Source organism: Emericellopsis cladophorae (assembly GCF_022114955.1).
Source record: "Emericellopsis cladophorae strain MUM 19.33 chromosome Unknown NODE_40_length_209357_cov_118_235785, whole genome shotgun sequence".
Classification (NCBI taxonomy): domain Eukaryota; kingdom Fungi; phylum Ascomycota; class Sordariomycetes; order Hypocreales; family Bionectriaceae; genus Emericellopsis; species Emericellopsis cladophorae.
The window spans coordinates 3314-17770 of NW_026250965.1; the positions used below are offsets into that span (position 1 = coordinate 3314).

Genomic DNA, 14457 nt, shown 5'->3' on the forward strand with positions numbered 1-14457 from the left:
TAAACTAATCGCTATACTTATCTCTAGATACCTCTATCTTACCCTAATATATTCGTGAATTATAGCCGGCCTTCCCGCATATACTATAATACCTTAGAGCTAGCTACACCGACCTTGCCCGACCACCTCTCCTTAACGATTTAGCTACTAGCTACGAATCTATATCCTTCTAATTAATTAATACTCGACCTTCCTCTACTATTATAGTCCCTTTATTTTATAAGCGGGTCTTTTTCTCTCTCTGGCGCTAGCTAAGGATATAGTTAGTATCTCGAAAATCCCGGACCTCTATCCTTAATAACGCTATCTCGTATTAATATACCTTTAAACCCTTAGTTATTAATATTATAGCGTTAATTATTAATACTAGGGAGCTACTTTTATATCTCTTGATTCGATTTTTAAGGTAAGTAGACTAAGATTTAGTCTCCTTAATTATCTTAGGGGTTTTTAAGACCTAAGGGTTAGGAAGCTCTAGAGTCCCCTTAGGAGGCGTTAGAGTATATAGCTTTATATCTAGCTTCGAGATTATATATTCCGTATCTAGAGTGTTACGACCTAATATGCGGCCTTCACGTGCTTCCAGGCACGCCCCACTTTTTCCTACCACTCATAGTACGATCATTACTTACACAAATGATCGCGCCCGCGATCATTGCGATTATCACGAATCGCTGCGAACAAGCAGATGGATCATTCCCAGGAACAATGATCGCCCTAGTATATAGGAAGCCCAGCTTCACTATAGTCAGTCTCTACTAGCTCTCCTTAGCTATCAATATAATTATCTACGTAAGATCTACTATCTCGCACATAGACTATAACCCAACCGCTTAAGTCAACGACATCCTAGTATACTTAGTTCATAACCCGACTTCTATTCTATCTACCCGGTAGCTAGTCTAGACCCGAACGTCATATATTAATAGCTCTTGTTTAGTATACTACTATGTCAAGTACTTAAGCAATACGACACTATAGCTAGCGAATCCTCTAAGACTAAGGGCAAGCACGCCGAACCTATCTAACCCCCGCCGGAAGAAGATATCGGTATGAACTCGGATAAGTCCGAGGACGAGGTAGATATCCTTAGGGGATAAATCCAGGAACTCAGAGGATAGCTATAATAAGTTACCGATATATAGACTCGCGATAAGGAGTAATACGATATAGCATACCGCGACTTTAACGAAGGGATAACCTTATAACGAGAGCAGAATATATAGCTAAGAAACGAAATAAATAGCGTGAGTAATAATACTATTCAGTAAGCTACCGGCAAGGACCTAGGAGAGATTATAAAGCCACGCTAATTAGGACTATTCGATAGTACGACTAAGGACCTTTAAGGGTTCCTAACTTAGGTTAGAGCTTATTAATAGTACTTTCTTTCTATCCTACGGATAGAGGAAGATAAAGTACGCTATATAGCGGGATATCTATCGGGAGCCGCCTTAGCTTAGTTCGAGCCCACGCTTCGGGATTTCATAACCTACGTTTATTAGCACCGAAAATAAGATATAAAGGATATCTTCGTATATTACTATAACTTTAAAGAAATATTAAAGGCGACCTTCGGGACTATTAATAAAGAACGCCTAGCCGAGAACTAGCTAGAGGCGTTAAAGTAGAAAAGATTAGCTTCGGACTATAGCGCCCTATTTATCTAGATAGTATCTAGAACTACGAAGAGCGAGGGAGATAAAATAGCAGCCTATTATAGGGGTCTTAAGGACGAGGTTACGGACGAACTCTATAAGGAGGACCGACTTACTACCCTCGCTATGTATATTATAATAATAGTTAAGATCGATAACTAATAATTCGAAAGGCGATAGTAAAAGAGGGGATAGTACTTTACTAACTCCTCGAACCACGACCGTAGTAATAAAAATAAGATCTATCTTAATATAGGAAGACCCCGGTTCTACCTAAGCACAGCTTACGGAGGAACTCACGCGGGACCTATAGACTTAGACGCTATATAACGAAAACTCGCGGTAATCGAGAAAAAGAACCTTACTTATTATAATTATAGTAAAAAAGGATATTTTACGCGCAAATACTATTCCCTAAAGAAGGAACGAAGGTAGGACTAGAAGCTAGTACCTAAAGGTAAGGCGAAGTAGCTAAATATAACTAAAGCTAGATACGAAATCACGACGAACGAATAATACGATATTATTAAGGATAGGGAATAAGAGTATAAGGACTACCTCTCCGCTATCTAACGAAAGCTAGCTAAAGCGCTAACTCACGAGGAACTCTATTAGATAGCTTGCTACGACGATAGCTACTAGATTCACCGAAATAGCAAGGAAAACTTAAGATAGTTCCCTAAGGCACTATATTAATCTCGCGTTTTAGCTATAATACGTAAGGTCACTACGGGAGCAATAAGACACCCGGATATTATAGACGAATCGCCGGATAAGCTAGATAAGCTTAGTAGCGACGCTAAGGAATAATAAATAAAGTAGCTCGTCGAATAATAATAAAGAACTTAAGAATTAGACGAAGAGTCGTTAGATACTAACTCTATAAGTAACGAAGAAGAAATCTTATAGGAAAAAAGGATACTCGAAATAAATCTCTTATACGGGAGGGCTACGCCGTAAGACTGGCTCTTCGCCGCTAACGATCGGTACGATCCTCTGCCCCGAGGAGAGGACCTCTAGATAGTTATTTACGTATAAACGATACTCGGAGAAAATAGTCCGGAATAGGATCGAAAGATATTATTAGGAGACGACCTAAGGATAAATCCTAACGCGGAAAAATATCACGAATTATTATAGATCTTATATATATACTATTTCTATAAAATCTATATAACCGAGAAAAGGAGATATTAGGTCTACCCGATAAGAGGAATAGATATTCGAGTTATCGATAACCCCTACGAAAAGGAAGAAGCCGAATTCTATGAATATATATATATAGAACCTAGTATAGGGTATATAGTACTACAGTAATCGGCTAAATACCCCGAAATATACGTACGAAACCAAAAGATATAGAGTAAGTGCTTATAATAGATTGCCCTAAGTATATTAAGGAAAAGGTATTCGACTAGTATCGAACTAGAGAATAAAAAGAAACGGAAGAACTCTAACGACACGAGAATACAGTAAAGGCACTACTCGGCCTTAAGCTTACTAAAAAGGAAGCTATTATAGCAAAGGTAAGACACTAGAGAGAAAGAAATCTTATAAAAGAATTCCTAGTATAAAGGGAGTGCGCACTAAAGTACGGTTATGTATATAAAGGATGCGATAAATACCCCGAAGGTATACGACTACTATACGATCCGATCGAGGAATTAGACCGGAACTATATCTTTAAAGGCGAAACGGACCGCGAACGATATAAAAGGGCTAAGGAAATACTACGCTTACGCTATAGAATAAAGGCAAGGGAATACCAAGTTCCGAACGGAAAAGCATATACGTAATATATAGTATATAGATACTACGAAGGATATACGCTAGACTACGGAGTCTACTGCTATAGGTGCGTATACTACCCGTACGAGGAGGAAGACAAGGACCCCTCTATATTAATAGAGTCGTATAGCGATTATAACTCTAAAGATAATAATATCGATATAGAATACTACCCGTTAAAAAATTACTAACGTCGCTTATAAAAAGGGCATAAGACAACGAAGGAGACCTAAAGACCCTCTGCTCCGTGGAGATAGGCGGAAGATAGAAAACGGTTTTAGAAGTCTAGATTAACGGATATCGATTACGAGTATTATTAGATAGTAGATCGATAGGAAACTATATCTTACTAGTAGTAGTTAACTAATATATATTACTATAGAATTATAAGAAAGTAATATATAAGCTTTATAATACCGAAGGAGGAAGTTTCGATTATAGTAGTAGGAGTATCGACCGTAAGACCGATTATCTTAAGGCCTCGATATAAGGACACTATAAGATAATCGTCTTCGATATTATAGACTTATATAATTACGATATAATACTAGGCCACCTATGGTTATAGAGAAGTAATCCGGTAGTCGATTAGCGTAATAGCTAGTTAGCGTGGATAGATACGAAAACGCGATAATCACTATTTAACTAGAATAAAGCGAATATTCGCGACGACTTAGCCTCTAAAGAAACCTTATAGAAGAATATAAGCGAGTCGAAGTAAGTAAAGACTATAGTATTAACCGAGAAAGCCTTATAACCGGGTATACGATATAAATAAGGAAAACGAATTATCGCTAATATTATATAAAAAATATTCGAAGCGAATTAAGCCCTCTAAAAAGAAAGAAAAACGAAACCTATTATAGAAGAAGAACGGCTAAAAAATATACTATAGGAGTATAGGAAATACCACTTATTATTTAAGGAAACCCTAGAAACGGGACTACTACTATATAGCCGATAGGATCACGAAATCTATCTTAAAACCGGTACTTCGATTAAGTACTAAAGACTCTATAACCTTAACGGAGAACAACTTAAAGTATTACGAGAATATATCGACGAAATACTCGAAAAGGGCTATATTCGATTATTTACTTCGGAAGTAAGATACCCTATTATATTCGTACTAAAGAAGAACGGTAAGCTACGACTAGTCGTGGACTATCGGTAGCTTAACGATGTTACGATTAAGGACCGGACACCCTTACTGCTTATTAACGAGCTTAAGGACAGACTTTACGGTAAGAACTAATTTACCGCTCTTGACCTAAAAAGAGCCTATAACCTAATCCATATAAAGAAAGGAGACGAATAGAAAACTACTTTCTATATAAAACTCGGTCTATTCGAGTATTTAGTAATATTATTCGGCCTTACTAATACTCTAGCTACTTTCTAGCGAATAATAAATAATATACTTAGGGAGAACTTAGATATCTTCGTTATAGTATACTTAGACGATATCCTAATCTTCTTAGATACCCTTAAAGAATATAAGGAATATATTTACTAGGTACTAAAGATACTTTAAAACGCGAATCTCTTAGTAGATCTAGAGAAGAACGCGTTTTATATATAAGAAACTATCTTCCTAGGACATACTATTCAACTAAACGAAATCCTAATAGAGTAAATAAAGATTAGCGTAGTTAAGGACTGGCCTAAACTAAAAAATAATCTCAAGGAAGTATAAGTATTCGTGGGTTTTGCGAATTACTATAGATATTTTATATATAACTTTATAATAATCGTAGCACTACTAACGAAACTCACGAAGAAAGAAATACTATTTAAATAAAGAAACGAATAAAGGTAAGCGTTCGAGGAACTACGAGATACTATCTTATTAAATACTATCCTCGTAACCTTCGATCCGGATAAACTACTTAAATTAGAAACCAATATATTAGACTACGCTATAGGAGCATAGATTAGCTAACGCGATAAGAATAATAACCTAAGACTAATCGCTTTCTTCTTAAAGAAACTCTACGGTATAAAACTAAACTACCCTATATACGATAAAGAATTCTTAGCTATTATATCCGCTATAAAAGAATTTAAGTATTATATACTAGGAACTAAGTTTATAACTAAAATCTATATAGACTACTAAAATATTATATACTTCGCTACCACGTAAGAACTTAATAAACGATAAATCCGCTATACGGAATTCCTAGCGGACTACGATATCGAGATTATCTATCGGAAGGGATCGGAAAACAGTAGAGCAGACGCGCTTAGTCGCCGACTAGACTACGATACTAAAGTACTAAAAGCTAAGGGCTAGATACTTTAGAAGAATAAAGAAAGAAACTACGTATAAATATCGCTTAACCTCCTTATATATAGGGTTAAAGTAGATACCACGTACTATAATAAAATACTAAATTAGGTATCTAAGTATATAAAGGAAATACCTAACGATTACGTAATAAAGATAGGAAAAGGACCTACTAGGAATAGACTACTCTAGATACTACCGCCGCTACGCGATAAAATCTTAACTAATATCCACGCGTACCTTACGGTAGGATACTAAGGAGTTAGAAAGACTCTAGAACGAATTCGACGAACGTACGACTACTAAGGGATTAAAATAGATATCGCACGTATCGTCGGATAATACGAAGATTACGCACGTAGTAAGGCTGCCCGATATAAACTATACGGAGAACTAAAGCCACTACCCGTGCCTTTAAGACTATAAGAATTAATAGCCTTCGACTATATTATAAAGCTACCTAAGTTAATCGAACTAGGATCTAACGTCGAATATAATAATATATTCGTTATCACGGACCGAATAAGCAAATTCGGATATTTCCTACTATATTAAGAAGTAACGGACGTAGAAACACTCGCGTATACCGTACTTAAATATATCGTAGCTAACCACGGCCTTCCGGAAGAAATTATTTCGGATAGAGGAATAATATTTACCTCGAAATTCTGGCAAGCCCTAATAGCTTAATTAGGAACCAAGTATAAACTTAGTATAGCTTATTACCCCTAGACGGATAGATAAATAGAAAGATTAAATTAAATATTAGAATAATACCTACGGTGCTATATTAACTACGAGTAAGACGATTAGGTCTTAAAGCTACTACTCGCCTAACTCGCTTATAATAGCGCGCTAACGGAATTAACCTAAATCTCACCGTTCTACGCGAACTACGGATACGAACCTAAGTTCGGTAGTAAAACACTAAGGGATAGACCCCTAGCTAAAAAAGTAATACTTAAAGTAGATTAGCTACGCTCTTTATACGAATATATAAAAAAATAACTCGAATTCGTACGGATACGAATATCGAAATACTATAATAAGAAAAGATCGAAGGGACCGATCTTTCGAAGAGGAGATATAGTCTACTTACTACGTAAATATTTTATAATAACTCGACCTTTACTAAAACTCGATTATAAAAAATTTAGACTATTTAAAGTCGACGAAGTTATCTTAGATACTAACTATAAACTTTTATTACCCTTAAGTATAAGGATATACCTAGTTTTTTATATCTTATTTCTCGAAAAAGCACTATAAAACGCAAAAACTAAGTACGAACTAGAGGTTCTCGAAGAACTCTACGAACTAAAACGAGTTCTTAATAAATAAAGAATTAATAAAGAAATTAAGTACTTTATTAAATAGAAAGGATACGTAAGTAATAAAAATATATAGGAACCCGCTAAATACCTTATAAACTACGGCCACCTGCTGCGGTAGTTCTGTCGAGCCTAGCTAAACCGAAATTAGCTAAAATAGACGGGTCTAGCGGTATGTCTTTATATACCGCGTCTTAAGTCTATATAAAATCAGGCTCTAGGACGTTCTCGGTGGAAGAACGACTAGCGGAGGAACCCGATACCGCTAATCGCCTTTGCTCGCGTTTAGCCTCCTTACGTTCCACGCGCTCTAGTTCCTCCACGCTATTAATACTATAAGACACGGCCCTTATTATCTTCTCGGACTATAATTTCTTTTATTTTCGAAGATAGAGTACTTTTTCCTCCGCACGCTCGAGTTCGGTCTCGAGTTTCTAGTGTTATTCGGCGATCTTACGAAGCTACGAGGTGGACACTCCGCCAATATCGCAAGCTGAACGATTCGAGCGAACGTACTTAATATAACGGGAAGAATTATCGGCAGAGACCTAATAGGTCTTGAGCCTACGACGCTCGTAATTTGAGTAAGTAGGTATATCAACGGAATGCGCGAAAATGGTTTTAAGAAGTCGGATCTTACGCTCTTTGGCATTAATAGACGATTTCCGCGCGCGTTTAGTAACACGGCCGGATATAGCGAGAATAATTAAATAGGAAACTCACTAGAACTAACGGAATAAGGATAGGCGTTTAAATAATCTTAGGGATAAGATCTTAAGAGGAGGGGCATTATATTACGACCTAATATACGGCCTTCACGTGCTTCTAGGCACGCCTTACTTTTTCCTACCACTTATAGTACGATTATTACTTATATAAATAATCGCGCCCGCGATTATTGCGATTATCACGAATCGCTACGAATAAGTAGATAGATTATTGCCAGGAATAATGATCGCCTTAGTATATAGGAAGCCTAGCTTCACTATAGTCAGTCTCTACCAGCTCTCCTTAGCTATTAATATAATTATCTACGCAAGATCTACTATCTCGCATATAGACTATGACCCGACCGCTTAAGTCAACGATATCCTAGTATACTCAGTTCATAACCCGACTTCTATTCTATCTACCCGGTAGCTAGTCTAGACCCGAACGTCACATAGAGGGGTAATTCTAGCCCCTCTAAAGCCTCCCTTGATATTACTTTCGGTTAATATAGCTCGGAATATAGCGTAGAAGGCGTAAAGAAACTTAGTCTTTAAAACGTATATTATAGAGTATTTGATTAGATACTCTATTTCTCGACTATATGCCGTTTTAAGCGGCCTAAAGCAGCCTATATTAAGAGGCTAGAGTAAGTAAGACGAATAAAGAGGTATATAGAGCGTAATAATCTTATTCTCCTTATAATATACCTCGAACTCGGTAAAGTAGTGGCTTTTATAGCCGTTAAGGATTAGAAAATAATAGGCACTATTCGATCGCTTTTTTATATATTAATTAAAGTACTTTAGCTATAGGAGACCTATAGTATTATCGGTCTAGCTGTTTTTTATAGTTACGATAGCCTAATTGCTAGGGAGAGTGCTTTCTTAATACTAGCTTAAGAGGTAATATTAGCCTATAATAACGATAAATAGCGGCGCTACCTAGCCCTATATAGAGATCGATTAAATAACTATAACCTATTCCCGGTTTCTAGGCTAGACTCTTTTCGGGTTCCTACGCCTTTCGGCGCCTATAATAACTATACCGCTTATAATAACGCCTATTATAAAGCCTATCTCGTCGAAGTTATAGATATTATCTAATTAGATACTATATTTCGCGATTATATTCGCTATAAGTCGAAACTATACGTTTATAGCGACTAGATCTTCGTATTTAGCCCTCTAGTAGTTATATCTACGAAAGAAACGCGTCTTAAGCTCTAGTTACCGCCTAATAAAATTCCCTGCCTAGCGCTTACTAACGGGTAACGCGTCGCGGTCGATACGCAATAGATTAGCTATTTCTTTAACACCACTAATCCGAGGGGAAAATCCTCGCGAATCTAGATCGAGTATATACTCGATTAGCTTCTGTTCTTTAAGATCGGATAGTTTCCGCGAATTAGCTATTATATCGCGTCTTAATTAAGTTCCGTGCTTACGATCTCTTAGCGTCGTGCGTGGAATATTATAGATCTTAGCTACGCGTCGTATACTTAATTTTGGGTTGGTTTAAAGCGCTTAAATAGTAAGAAGGGTATTAGCTTTATTCCTTTGATCTGATATTGCTAGTTATTGTGGAATAATTAATTAAATAATGATGATAGATAATGATAGGAAAGTGGGCGGTTCGCTTGTCTAGGTGGTTCGCTTATTAATCACGTTATATAGACTTCTAGAATAAACTTAGCGTAATAATATTTATTGTCCCTTAATTAATTATACTATAAATATAGGTATAGTTTATCTATACTAAGTATAGTTACCCTTTATTCTTACGTAGTTAACCCCGCCTCCTCTTTAGTAAAGCCGGGATCGCTTTACGCCCGCGTCCTTTACGCTATTTATAATATTCTTTTATATAACGGGGTACTTATACCTTTTCTAAGTCTACTTACTAATTATATTTAGCTAGCTAGCCTTTTGATTTTATTAAGTTTACTAGTTATTTACTTACCCGCTTATAGGCTTAAATAGATTTAATTTCTTTTTAATTAATTTCGTTTTCGAGGTCCGGTATTAATAATACGGCCTCTCCTTAGAGGTATTCCGATCTAGTAATCTAGGGTTCTAATCTACTAATATAGAATTATTGAAGAGTAGTACTCTTATAGGCGCAGTAGAAGGAAGATCACGACTAATTCGATGATCTTTAGGGTAGGCAAACAGATAAAAGAATGACGACTTGATTCAAAAGAACCATCTAGTAGTGAATGAAGGCCTATATTTATAGGCGTGAGGGCGCTATAATGCCCTATAAAAGAGTGGATTAAATCGAACCTAGTTGAAGATTACAGAAGGTTTGATTTATAATAGCGAGTGTGGTAGTGCTAACATTCGAATGTTATAGAAAGCTTCAGAAGCACTGCATTCGTAAGCGCTATGGATCCTTGTATTAGTCCCCTAAAAGATCCCTGAAAGTTCTAGGGCCCCCTTGCAAGGGTTATGTGAGAGGGCCTCGTAAGGCACGTAATAAGGGAATTATATTCCTCTTTTTTGATAATATATAAATCCGTAGAATAGGTTTAGTTACGAGAGGGGAAAGATAGACTTTTTTCGTATCGCTCCTTCTCTCACGCTTATACTAATGCGATAAGGTCGGTATCTATCCTAGCATAGTCACGGATACATAGATCCTCTAGAGATATAGTAGGATATAGGGGTATTTAGGGGTAGCAGAGGAGACGTGTCTTATGAAAGGAGGGGAAGTATATTTGACTAGGTGGGAGGGGCAGGGGTTGCCTTTTCGCACGCAAAATAGCGAGGGAATGCTAAGTCCGTAGGCCTAAAGACCTAGAAAGCAAGTATAAGCGAACTGCTTAGAGAATATCTTTCGGGAGTACAATATTAGGTTTGCCTTTACTATCCACCTATTAAACTACTTACCTCCCGAAGGGGACTTAATATAAAAGCTAAACTCATCATCCCGACGCGGCGTAGCATCCTTCAGCTCTAGCTTTACGATTCCCATCTCCGGAATAGGATCAATAACCACTTTTCTATCAACCATGTCCGTTACCTTCTCTTCAAATCCCCATAGCTGGCTTGTTTGCTTGTATCCCGGCGTGATAGTGTTTCTTCCCATTAGACAGATATACCTATCATCATTCGAACCTTTACCAAAGATGACCTTTGTGGTGAACATAACCTGGTCAAAGTCATAGGCTTCAAAACTGAAAAGCTCGGTAGCCGTGGGTTGTATGTGATCATCAATAACTGCGTTCGTAAGTTTTGTGCTCATACGTCATACTGATATATGTTCTTTGAACATGGAAAGGACAACGAGCAACATACAGTGGGTTCTCCCATTGGTGAAACGAATGGACTGAGCGATGAATTTTGTCTTCTTGACAGCACGCTGGAAAATTAATGTCAGTGAAGTTTCATAACATTTTCCTACAAAGTATCGCAGACTCACTAGTACTTCGGTCTGAAGAGCTTTCGGGTCGTTGTCAGGCGGCGACGTAGCCTCCTTCGGCGTTTTGCTAACCTTCTCGACCTAGGTGCCCGTTCGTTAGTCACCCTTTCATAGTAAGCAAAGATTCCACTGCATACCCAGCTTCGATAGACCTGCAGTTGTGTGCTGAGCTTGGTGTCGAGTTGATCACGACCCGTTCTACCACTTGTATAATGGTTCGAGTCAACTAGAGGTCGTTTAGCTCCATATTTGATACATTGACTAGAAACTGTGTGTCATACTCGCCCGAAGCATTTTCTGAATGACCAAGCACTCGGTAAAGTCGCTAAACACGGCCCAGCTCTAAACAAAAGGTCTTAGCGAGAAGATGCGTACTAAGTAGGTTCGCAACACATACTCGATCTTTGGCTTCGGCATAGTCAAGTGGCTGAAATTCGTTGTTGAAGTTGGGAATGTTGGTATATCTTTCCAACAGCGCACTGTATCTATGATTAGTAAAATTGAACTATCAACTCAGCTGTGGTTTTCTCACAATCGCTTGTAAGTATGCTTCGGAGCACTATTGTAAAAAGCGTCGGCAACCTGCTTGAGGCGCAGCATGTTATTGTCCGCCCCCTCGCTCGCCTGCATCTCGGTCGGAGTTCCAACGTAGTGAAGATAAATTTTGACCTCGGAGCTTTTCTGGATTTTCTCCATGCTTTGCTTTACTTCAGAAGTAATTTCCGCATTGGCACTGTAAACCGGGAAAGCAGTCTTGGCCCTACACGTCGGTCTGTGTTAGTGCAGAGATCCATGTCACGGCGTCAGGATGTTGCTGCAAAACTCACGCGACCTGAAGCTCATGTGATGTTGACTTCTCATTGGTGATGATAGAAACGCGAGCAAAGAGGGCCCCGCCCTTGACAAAATCTGAATACTGTTAGCTGCAGGGACGCAACGTCACCATCGGAGAGAGTGATACCGGAGATGAATCGGTCGCCGTATTTGCCTCGAGGATCGGAGGTCTCTTTCCAGTTGAATTCATACTTGGATGTTGCGCTCGGCTGACGCTGAGCATCCACCTTGACTATATAGGTGAGCAGACTTTTCTTTATCTATGTTATTGATTAGGAAACTGATTCTCAAAAAATCTTTAAGGGAGGTTGATATTACCTCTGTCTTGTCGAGAAACTTGGAGTCAATTTTAGATTCTGTTCCCCACCCAGAAACTCCCGCACCAGCACTGATATCGAGTGTCTGCAAAAGTTCGCTATGGGGAATAGACGTTAGCTGTTTTCTTTTTATGAGAGACCTGAACCAGTGCTGAATACTTGTAGTCCTTGATCTCGCTCGATTCATAGACGAGATTCATGGGGGTGTCTGGGTTATTTGTCGCCTCAACGGTCACGGCATCGTGCACGCAAGTTTGCTGTAGGTAGGAGTTGTAACTAGAGGATGGTAGTCCAGTATGTTAGCTTGGTTCTTTTGGGATCTTTCGGAATATGTTTACCCTTGGCCCTCTGTCATGCCATCGGCATATGGAACTCGAACTTGGCCGATCATTGTCAATCAAAAGTCAAGAAGAAACACCGATATTCTTTTCCCTAGATGGAGACCAAATAAGATGAAGGCTGAGAAGTTTTCTTTGAGTTTTCTCCTTTTAATACATTCGCATATTTTAAAGGGATATACTCATGCCCATGTCGGGTAACGAATGCGGTCCCCTCATTTCGTCAGTGATTTTGTCATTGGTCAGGCCTATGTCATGATATCACACAGTTGGACATGGGTTGGGCATCAGCTCTTGGAAGAATTTGGGCTCACACAGCCAGCCACAAGCTGCAGGATGTAGCGGGTCTCGCATCGACGATTGCCGTCCGGATTATTTGTGAGGTGGATGCGTCCGTCAAGATAGTGGCACCAGCCAGCCAGCCACATACAGTCAATCATAGTCTTATTTGGAAGCACTAGCGAATGAACCCCTCCTCGGTACGGCACGAACGCACGTCGGTTACATTCTTACAACTGCCCTCATTGCATTCTATTGGTTCATACATGTGAGGAATGCGCCCTCTATGGAATGAGCTCAGACTCGACGTCGCTGATGTCACCGTCCAACTCGTTGGCCGCCAGGATGGCTCGCTAAACAGTGGCTTGAACTGTCAGCTTCTCGGCCTTGATGATCATCACCCGACCTGATCGTTTATGACTAGCGTGCGGGCGCTCTGGCAATGCAATTGGGGCGGTGAGCTAACAGAAATGATATCAATGCCATAATGGTAGACACATCGGGCATACAACAATCATTAGCCGACGCCATGATGGTATTCGATTCCAAGTCAGGGCGCTGCTGGCGGCGAGTAGCCACCGCGGAAACTTTGCCGATTATCACGAGTGGTTCGACCACGATGACGCGCGTCTGAGCTGCTCGTGCGGCCGAAGGATAGCACCATATAATCTCTTCTATTGTCGGAACGTACTGACGCGTTATCGAGTGAGGCTGGGCCCTTGGCCGACTGCGACAATCCACCGAGCAATAGGTAAATGCTTCGACCAATTCGTCAAAATGTCGGAGGCAAGCGTATTCTTTCGATCGCATCTGCCTCTGGAATTTGTGATGAAGCACTTGCTTCATTCCCAATCGTTTTGTTTCTCATTTATCCTCAGTGTTCACTCTCTCACTTTGCTTTGTGTTTCCTTTTCTCCCCTTTTTTTTTCGAGGCGGTGGCGTCATCTTCAGTGGATAGAGTATAGGTTTGGACGAAAATCCTCTTATGGGGACAACGGAACGGCAGCAGAGCTTTCACGCCTGCACATCCGCTGACGGATTAGCAAACTCAACGTTGAAGCGCCTTAAAGCCGATGAAATGCTGGACTGTGGTTTGTTTCCGTGGCAGGGATCTGAAAAGTCTCGCGCGGCTGATGGTCACGCGTTAGCGATGACTAAGGACACCCCACCATTGTTGCCTCCATAGCGCGCTACCCGGAACGAAGGACATGACATGTAGTCGATCGCTAGCTCAACACGTCTTGCGCCCCGATGGGGACTAAAATGGTAATGAGCCTATAGCACCACGACATAGGACACGCATTTAGTTAGGATGACGATTGACAGGAAACCCATCAACTGCTGTATTCTTGCCGGATAATGTGCAAAAACTTGACTAGCGACATCATGACGCTGGGTCCCTGGGAACAGCCGCACGTCCCCTGACATATGTCCAACCTCGTACCTTTCACTCGCCGTGTGTAAATACAATAGTGTATGGGAAGTCGCTAA

At 39.6% G+C, this 14457-nt stretch overlaps 1 protein-coding gene across 1 annotated transcript; it reads right to left on the reverse strand.

Moving 5' to 3' along the window:
- Positions 1-10806: 10806 nt before the first annotated feature.
- Positions 10807-12740, reverse strand: J7T54_001943 (uncharacterized protein; the record flags this gene model as incomplete). Its single annotated transcript, XM_051508097.1, has 13 exons — positions 10807-10832; positions 10895-10996; positions 11075-11138; positions 11199-11279; positions 11336-11424; positions 11480-11540; positions 11596-11677; positions 11731-11958; positions 12026-12107; positions 12160-12292; positions 12351-12447; positions 12509-12625; positions 12688-12740. 13 exons carry the CDS (start codon positions 12738-12740, stop codon positions 10807-10809), a joined length of 1215 nt encoding a protein of 404 aa, XP_051360711.1.
- Positions 12741-14457: the final 1717 nt, after the last annotated feature.